The 9,762-nt window shown below is 46.3% G+C and overlaps 1 protein-coding gene across 5 annotated transcripts in view; it reads left to right on the top strand.

Annotated features, from left to right (window-relative positions):
• Positions 1-9,762, top strand: part of SLC39A11 (solute carrier family 39 member 11) — a 383,280-nt gene that overhangs the window by 34,740 nt on the left and 338,778 nt on the right. For all 5 annotated transcript variants that reach the window (XM_014586792.2, XM_006145878.2, XM_014586793.1 and 2 more), the window contains exon 4: positions 6,494-6,652. In XM_014586792.2, the coding sequence (XP_014442278.1) occupies positions 6,494-6,652 (159 nt within the window). The remainder of the gene's footprint in view (positions 1-6,493; positions 6,653-9,762) is intronic.

The following is a 9,762-nucleotide window of genomic DNA, read 5'->3' on the forward strand; positions in this document are numbered from 1 at the left end:
GCCTGTATTTTGAAAATCCCAGTTGATTCTAGTGAGTAGCTAGAGTTGGAAACAATCCACCTGCTGTCTGAAGCCCAACACTTAAGAAGTCAGGCAAAATGGCTTCCCAACTATCTCATTATGCTCCAACACACACCCTGTTCTTCAGCCAGGAGGATCCCCTCGCAGTCCCTGCAACATATGCATGCCTCTGGGACTCGCTCCGTCCTAGCTAGAGAGGAGCCACTTCCGTTTTCCTTTCCTTTTTTTTTTTTTTTTTTTTTTGAGAGGTTTTTTTTGCTATAGGGCGCGTGCGCTCGCCAGACAGACAGAGAGAGACATAGAGACAGAAAGCAAGAAATCACCCCCCTGGGGGGATGGTCACGCCACAATCTCTTCTCCTCCATTCTCCTCTCGGGATCTTGGGCACGCACGCACACGCGTCTGGCGTGAGTTTTAAGCCACCGGGTCCGGGACGTGAACCGCGGTTGACTACGTGGGAGTCCAGCGACATAGCCATTACGCTAACTACTGGTTCCCCCTTTTCCTTTCCAAGTCACATCCAACCTTCAGAAGCCCTCCTCTGTGTTTTTTTCTGGTATTCTTTTTTTTTTTACAACGTTCTGTCTCCTTTCTTGGCATGATCGCAGATTCTCCATTCATCATTTCTCATGCCTTCTCTGGTGATCGTTTCTGACGTCTTCTGTCATCTCTCATTGTCGTACAAAGCCAGCTCCTGAAAGGCAGGACCCCTATCTGCACCCCCCCTCCCCCCCCCCCCCCCCCCCCCCCCAACCTGGCATAATGTTGGCCATGTGACAGCCAGGAACTAGGTACTCTTGGTTGACCTTTGAAACATAATCTTAAGTCTCATTTGGAGGCAGAACTTAGAGACAGTCTTTGGTGGCTGTACCTTTGGGGTAGTTACTTCCTTGACTTATATGCATTGCAAATCCATGCCTACCCCTCAATTACACAACAGCCTTCTTGAGGCTGGAGTCTGTGTTTATTGCTTCAGCTGACAAGTAAGGACGGTCGTATCTGCAACAGGCACTGGGTTGGGTATTGTTATTTTAAATTATGTGTTCCTTTCTTCTGTGGATTTCTCTATGTTTTTTTCTTTTCCTCTTATTTATGTATTTATTTATTTTTGCCAGAGGGTACATGTGTTGGCCAGAGACAGACAGACAGACAGAGGGAGGGAGAGATGGAAAGCACCTCCCTCCGGGGGGTGCATGATCATGTCACCATGCCTTCTCCTCCATTTCTCTATCCTGTCTGGGTGTTTTGGGCATGCATGCACACATATCAGCATGTTTTTTGAGTTCTTGAGGCTGGGATTTGAACCATGTGGTCAGCCATGTGTGATCTGGCTCCTTTAACACTAAGCCATGGATTGACCCTATATACCTTCTAGAAGTGTGAATAGTTGATACTGCTATTCTATGCATTGTACATGAACTCTGTGCAATAATTTTCTCTCCTCTTTTTATTAAGAAGGAAATTTTGTTTTGTGGCTCAAATTTCCTTTCAGTATTTAAGCTGTCGTTGCTGTAATAAAGGAAATGCTTAACTGTACCCATCATGCCAGAATGTATCTGATGTATCCCTTAAGGAACTCTTCACACATTCATTTATATCTCCAGAACTGAAATTATTCCAAAATGAGCACTTAAATAGAAATGAAAAGGTTTGTCTGCTGTGGACTAGGTGTTTAGCTGATTTTTTTTTTTTTTTGGTAGATTTTTCTGCTGTAGGATACATGCACTCACTAGAGAGAGAGAGGAAGAGAGAGAACAATAGAGCAATAAATCATCCCCTGGGGGGCATGGCCATGCTGCAATCCCTTTTCCATTCTCCCCTTGGGATTTTAGGCACTCACACACATGAACCCGGTGTGACTTTTAAACCACCAGGGCTGGAACTCAGACTGTGATTGACCACTTGGGAGTCCAGCACCTTAACCACTATGCCACCTGCGGGCCTCTATTTGATTTTTTTAAAGGCATTTTTTTTCCCCTTTATTCATCATACAGTAGGCGCATCTTCCACAGGTCTGGTCAAACCATGATCTTGTTCCTTCAGTCCTCCAGCCTGTGAGATCTTGCACACTTGTATGCATGCCTGGTGTGTTTCAGGTGGACTGGGTTGGGGATTGACTTGCAGTTGCCCTGTGGGGTCCAGATTCTCTAAACTGGCACATTATGCTACACCATGGAGCTGGCCTTAACTGATCGTTTTTGATTATTCGGTGCGGGTACTGCTGACACCAGAGGGAAGTTAATAGCATTGCAAAGTGTGGATCCCTGTGGCATTTTTGCATGATGTTTTAAGCACAAGAATTATATATGAACTTTGCTGAGTTCTGAGGACTACAGGAATACAGAAGAGAATGGAAGGTTTTAATCTCAGGGAGCATGAGAAGAGCTTGTGCATGACTGCTCACTCTGTCTCCTCCAGTTCCGTTCAGGCTTTGTGTTAGAGCTGTGATTCAGGAGCCTTCAACATTCTCAGTCTGGACGGGTGTTACATCATTGTGCAGAAACACTTCTGAAAATAAGAGTTTTTGTTCCTTATCCCTGTTCTTCCACCCTAGTGGGAATTTGGGAGCAAGCAGCTTGGGTTTCTTTAGTGATGTTTAACTAGAAGTCCTACCATGTAGGTTTTGTGATACTCTGAAGTGAATGAGGAATTTCACATTAGCAGACTAAACATTGGAAAATTGTATTTAGAGAGAAATTATTCTCTGATTAGACATATTGAGTCAGTCACAGTGTGGATATTAAATTTGAAAAGAATTCAAAACATCCAAGAGACGGAGTCAGGAGCATAGCTTAAGAGCATGGCCTTGTGGTCAGGTTTGGGTTTCAAATCCCAGTTCTATCACTTTTAGCTGGCTGTCGCTGCTGAGTTATGGAGCTATGCTGAGCAAGGAGGCTGTAGGTTTCAGTTTGCTAAGGCATGTACTCTTCACTGACTGCTGCAGAGTGAAGCCCCAGACCAGTCATTTAGCAGCCCCATGAGGCCAGGTGTGGGTGCCCTGGTCCTCAGGTCTTTGCTGGTGTGGTTTATATTCTTTATCTGGAAAGGACTCCCTCAGGCTTCTCTCAGGCCTTGGTAACTGTTAATATTATCATTAATTTTTAATAAGCTCTTCATTTTGGAAGCAATTTAGATATTCAGCAAAGCTGCAAAAATAGCACAAGGGAGTTTTATAGACCCTTCATTTGGTTTCCCTTAATGTGACTGTCTTACGCAAATAATTACGATACATTTGTCAAAGCTAGGAAATTAACATTGGTTTGTTGTTATTACCATGATGCATTCGTCAGCGCTAAGACGTTAACATGGGTATGTTATTATTACTGAAACTCTAGACTTTATTGAATGTCACTTGTTTCCCCAGTGGTACCCTTTTCTGTTGCAGGACCATCCAGAATACATATGGCATTTAGGCTGTTCTGATGGTAAAGAGTAACTGATAATAATGGAAGATGTGTCTTTTATTCATAGATTTTGACTGAGAGTATAATATGTGTATGTTTTGCTTTCAAATCCCCAGTTTAGCTGTGCTGCTAGGGAGGGATTATATTATGTTACCTAATTCCTTGTTTTCCTACCTACTTCTAAGGCAGTTAGGGGCTATTAATGGGTTGAAAGTGGTAAAGTCTGATTTATCTTCACAGAGCATGCTTAACAGGCTCATTTCCACTGTTTATTAGCTGCTAAAAATTTTCTAGTGTTGCGCTTTCTGGGAGTAGTTTATATCACAATATTGGAGAATGCCTATGGGATCGACTAGTTATTGCCGAAGCTGATTCATCCCACACTTTGGTTCTGGGGTTCTTTACCTGATGGTAGGGGAAGTAGTAATTTAAATCTGGTAGCTTATAGAATTTCTTAGAAGACTCTGGGTCAGTGTTGGGGTAAAGATGGTGCTATGGTACTAACTTGATCTGGGAATGGTACAATTAGCTTTGAATGGCATTAGCTTGCTCTGGGGCTTTGGGGAGTCACTGACTCTCTTTAAGTCTCAGTTTTTCCATCTGCCAAATGAGTCCCTATCCACTCTAAATGAGCTCTGAAAATTCTACATTGACTTCTTTCCATACCCATAAAAAACTCCTTTCTTTTAAATAATTAGCCAGTGTTGTTGAAAGTTGAAATCATTTGCGTATGAGCCTATGTGGTACTTAATTTGCATTTTTTGAAAGGTGAGACATCAGCCCCCGGGGGATGACCATGCCGCAATCCCTTCTTCATTCTCCTCTTGTGATTTTGGGCACTCATACATATGCACCTGGTATGATTTTCAAGCCTCCGGGTCTGGGGCTTGAACTGTAGTTGGCCATGAGGGAATCCAGTGCCTTAACCACCAGGACACCTGCTGGCCCCAGTACTCAATTCGATATGTAAAACTCACTGTAGATTTTAGGTAATAGACTAAAAACAGCATTGAAACACTTCCTGATCATGGGTTCTTATAGTGGAATTGAGCTGGTCAACCTTAGCTCCCACCCTATTTCAATGAGGCATTTCCATACTTCCTGGGACTTTCGGAGGCAAGTATAGTTTCCCATGGGTGACATGTTAGACATTTTCTGGGAGAATTTGGCCCAGAGCAAGTGACTATGAGTGAATGACAGTTGGCAGAAGGAAAATCACAGACTTCTGCATGGATTTGATCTTTATTGTTGCTGTTGTAATACCTGGTTCTGTCACTCTGCGTGCTATTTTGGAGATCTGTGATGCAGATCTATTTTTTAATGCAGGTATTTTTTAAGGCAAGGAAAACTTAAGTAATCCTTAGAAACTCATTCAACATTAGCGGTTTTGTGTTGGTGATGACTGTCGTTTAGTTATGATGGGTCGTGGGTGTACTCTGGCTGAGGAGATGTCGTGGCATCTGTAAGAGTAGACAGTCATGGATCTGTGTTTAATTTGCTAAGTACTAGAGCGCTTTTGATCAAATTGACCTTGCTGAGAGTTGAGGCCAGCCTCATTTGTCTCTTCTCCCTCATGTTTCTCCCCTTATTGAGTTGACTAGGGTCATACTTGACCATTTCCATGGATCTGCCTCTTATTGCCTATGTGACCTTGAGCAGATGACCTTGTTACTTCAGCATTCAATTAAGTTACCTACAAAGAGCAACAGGAAACAACATTTGCTCTGTTGTCCCCCCCGCCCCGGGTTGTTGGGATGATAAAATATCAGACATAAGCCTTAGTCTTTGGCAAAAGTCGCTGATCAATACATTTTCCTCTTCCTTTTCAGAGATAAGAAAATTGATGAGACTAGTTTGACGTTGACTTACTGGTTGTCTTCAAATATTTCAAAGATGTCAGTTTTCACAGAGGCAAGACACCTCCTTTGATGCTCTAGCGAGCACAGCTAGAGCTAGCGGGTAAAAATGGGAGGGAACCAGATTTGAGCTCATCATTAGGAAGGACTTTGTAGTAATTAGAGCTGTGTTATAATGCAGCAGGGTTCATGAAGTAGTGAGCCATTCATCTTGGAATATTTAATTAGAACAGGATTCTCAACAATGTTAATACTGACATCTGGGGCCAGATAATTCTTTGTTGTCAGGAACAATGCTTTGCACTGTAGGATGTTTACCAGCCCTCCTGCCCTCTACTCACTAGGTGCCTGGAGCTACCTCCCTCCACTCCATCCTTCTGTGACAACTAGAAGTGTCTCTGGCCCATAATGTGGTGATTAAGTGCTATGCAGAAGAAGCTGGATCCCACATGGATGATAAGGGTTCAAATTCTGGCTTTTGTGGCTGGAAAAACATGCTGGGCATGCGTATGTGTGCCCAAGATCCTGATGGGATAGAACATTGGAGGAAAAAGGGTTGCAGCATGACCAGACCCTACTGGGGATGGTGTGTTTATCTCTGTTTCATGTGTGCATGTGGTGTAAAAAATAAATAAATAGCAGCCAGCAGATGGTGTAAAGGTTAAGGTAGCTGGATCCCACATGGCCAACTTTGCAGTTCCAGTCCCTGACCAGGTGGCTTGAAAGTTATGCCAGGCATGTGTGCATGCGTGCCCCAAATCTCAAGAATGAAGAAGGGATAGCTGCATGGCTGGCTCTCCTGGCAAGTGATTTCTTACCTCCCTCCCCCACCACCTCGTCTGTCTCACTCTAGCAAGAGCAAGTGCCCTATAGCGAAAGACTAAAAGATAAAAAGTAAATAAATAAAGTCTCCAGATATGTTGCCAAATGTTTCCTGAAGGACAAACCACCCCTGACCGAGAAGAATTAGAGGCTAGGTGGCCGCAAACTGGGCTCCATCCTCCTAGGGTCAGTTTTATACTAACTGAAGTCGACTACTTATATCAGTTTCAGGAATTCTAGGAGCGGCTTATGGCTTGGGGACCTTCCACCTTGGATTAAAGGCCTAACGTGTGAAATTGTCGGATGCAATTTGTGCCATAGAGTGCGAGAGGTTTTTGCTTGGAAGACTGCCTGGTTGGCTCACGGGCTGTGCGCATCATGTTTTTGTAGGTCATGCTGGCAGCTTCCTACTGGTCTCTCCTGGCCCCAGCAGTCGAGATGGCCACGTCCTCGGGGGGCTTTGGTGCCTTCGCCTTCTTCCCAGTGGCCGTCGGCTTTACCTTGGGAGCTGCGTTTGTCTACCTGGCTGACCTCCTGATGCCTCACCTGGTGAGTACGACTCTGCTGTGGGCTGCTGTGTCTGGGTAGGAGACTGACCACTGTTCAAACTGTTCGTGTCTCTGCGAAGTATCCAGTGCAACCAGACAGGGGACAAGGCAGCTGAAGGCTGTTTAGAGGAGCCCAATGGTGATTTCTTCCTAAACCTCTTGGTAATGTGACTAATCATGCCCTTATTTACGTTTTGAGAAGTTCCGATTTCAGATGTCAGATTTGATGAAGAAGGCAGCGTGCAGTTGGTGTGTGCTGAGAGAACTGGGGGGAGTGACCGTCATTGTGGCCCTGACCCTCCCTGAGCCGTGATGGTATTGTGGAGGTGACCACACACCCCGTGGTGGTAGACTATAAGAACTCTGGCAAGGCGTCTATCAGTGAGGGCTGGCGGGGGGATGTGGGCCCTGTGGCAGCAGGGTCTGGGTTTGAGCTTCCTCTACCATTTATTGGTTGCACATCTTTAGCTTTCCCTCCTATAATTTGAGAAGAATTCCCTGAGGGACTTTAATGTCTAAATAAAAACATTTATAAGGCATGGAAATTGGGGCAAGCCTGAGATTTTAGGCTCTGTTTTTGCTGCACTGGACTGTGAGTTGGGTCTGAGAAGGAACATGTGCTATCTGACAGAGGAGCACATTGTGGTTGTTGGGCAGAGTGAGCCAGGCCAGGCCTCGTGAAGGTCACCACAGGCAGTCGGCAGCAGCCCTGCCGTCTGCGCGCCCTGCCAGTAGCAGAGAGGCACTGCTGCCAGGAGCAGTGTGGACCGGGCACACGCAGCCTTCTCAGATGTTGTGCTCCAGCCAGTCCTGGAGGTGGGCGGAAGCACCCTTGAATGGATGCTTGAATTCCCTGCTCACCCAGAAAGAGAAAAGGGAGAGGAAGAACTAGAGGAGGCAGGCGGAGCTGAAGACCATTGTTTCAGTTGCTTGTGAAGGATAGAATTGAGCCAGGCTCCTGGAGGAGTCGCTGCCCCAGGAGGTGGGCTGAGGTTCTTCTCTTCCTAGTCTATGTGCAATCTTTGGTGCCTTAATCTCCCAACAGAAGAAGGGAGAATTTCTAGTAACTTGGCCTTTGGGCCCTGAGCCTAATGGGAGACTGTTATAGAAGGACTCCCCTCTGGGCTGGAGAACTGGGTGTGATGGTTGGCTGGGCAGTCCTGGTGTTGTCTAAAAGGGAAGACGTTGTGCCTTCCTGGTGGTTTTCTTTTTTTTCCATCAAAAGCTTGAATGGCAGTGTCTATTTCCACCCCCTGGACATCTGGCTTCCTTACTTTTGAATATATCTATGTGGTAGGAACCCCCAGAGGTCCTCCATGTGGGCTGTCGTATTCTGCCCGTTGATCCCTGCTGGTCATGTGAGGAGTGTGGAGTATGTTCTACTTGCCCTGGCAGGAAGCTCTCGTGGCCACTGGCCTTAACTCCGAGACAGCAGGCAGGAATCTGGCTCGGCAGCTCTGCTCAACCCTGTGGGGTCTCATTCTGCCCTCCCACCTGGGCCCCACTGGGTATCCCGGGCAGCCTCCTGCAGAGGGCTCTTTGCAATCCTGCTGGGTCATCACTGCTGGACTGGGGGCTGGGTGCGGGAGGTGTCTGGTGTATTTGATCAGCTGCCCGAAAGGTGGGGCTTTCTCTGGGCAGTGTAAATACTCACTAGCCGGTGTGGAAGGTGCAGAACTACTTTTTTTTAACCTTTTGGTTCATGCTTGTTTTAATACATGCTTTGAGTATGGAGAAAATTTATCCCAAAGGGAAGATCCGGCATAGACTCCACAGAAAAGCATGCATGGTTTGAGAGTGGAGGTGAATGTCTGGAAAGGGGATGCCTGGGCTCAGAATGGGGCATAATACCCATGAATGCCCAGAACCTCTCCCTCGACCTAGTTGGCAAAAAGATCAGCCTGACAGGAAGCATCTGTTCTAGGACACTGACAAACAAATTAATTCTTGCTGTGAAAGTGAGAAAGGGAATTTGTCCTAGAAGGTCTTATAAATAGATGAGAATTATTTATACTCGTGACAGCCATTGACTACAAATGTTGAATCATGCATGGAAACAGTTTTTTGGTCTCTCATCTGAGGCCAGCTATGCGTCTCCCTTGGGTTCCCTGTGAATTCGCTCACCAACCCAAAGCGCGGGGGCAGCAGTGTGGGTCTGTCGAAGGTGCTCTGCGGGGTCTGAGCTAATGGGTTTTGATCTTGAGTCCTGGTGGCTCCCCAGCACTGATTAAGCACCCACCCCCTTCCCTGGGGGCTAGAATTTGTTTCAGAATGTTCACTGCTCTTCGGATTTATGAACCAGTGGCTTTTGAGGCTGAGGCTGTGGATAGTTCTGTAAGTTCATCTCGAGGTCTTGTCAGTTCCAGCCTCATTCCACCTGTGACAGCCACACTCAGCAGATGCCCCCCAGGTGTGGGCCCAAGCAGGTAGAGCAAAATGCTTTGGTCGCAGCTCTGACCAAAAGGTCTGGGATAAAGGGGTCTGTCTGCAGAGAACCCCAGGATCTCCTCTGAGGCCCCTGAAATAGGACTTCGGGCATGATGCAGGTAAGGAAGTGAGCCAGTTTCTGTGCTGTTTTGCCTGGAAAAACAGCTGACGCTGGAGTCCGGCAAGGGGGAGCGTGGAGCGGGGAGCCCCAGTGATGTCCAGGTTAGCGCCTTGCCGGTGCCCCCTCAGGCTCAGGCCCGAAGCCTGGGAGCAGCAGAGCTGCTCGCTCAGGTTCTGCCTTGGGGACCAGAAGGCAGCACACTCTTGGGTCGGTGGGAGGGTTAACCTCTGGCCGTGTTCTCTAAATCCACTTTCGTTCATTTAGCCATTTGGATTCAGGATTCATTCAGCCCCCTTTGGAGTTCCAGCAAAATATGGCTCATGAAAAGGGTTTTGCTCATAACAGCCTGTCTGGTCAGAGCCACTGCAGCTTGCTTAACTTCAGACAAATCGAGCTGCTCTCCGAACTGGGTATTTATTTTTATTTATTTATCTGGGGATAAAGTAGAGAAGGCTCATGCAGTAACTGTTAACAGGAAATGAACTGACAGGGATTTACAGAGACTTTGCTGAATGCTGTTTTTTTTTTTTTTTTTTTTTTCCCAAACTTTTTCTTTTTTTTGA

Source organism: Tupaia chinensis, unplaced genomic scaffold (assembly GCF_000334495.1).
Source record: "Tupaia chinensis unplaced genomic scaffold, TupChi_1.0 Scaffold000159_1, whole genome shotgun sequence".
Taxonomy (NCBI): Eukaryota; Metazoa; Chordata; class Mammalia; order Scandentia; family Tupaiidae; genus Tupaia; species Tupaia belangeri.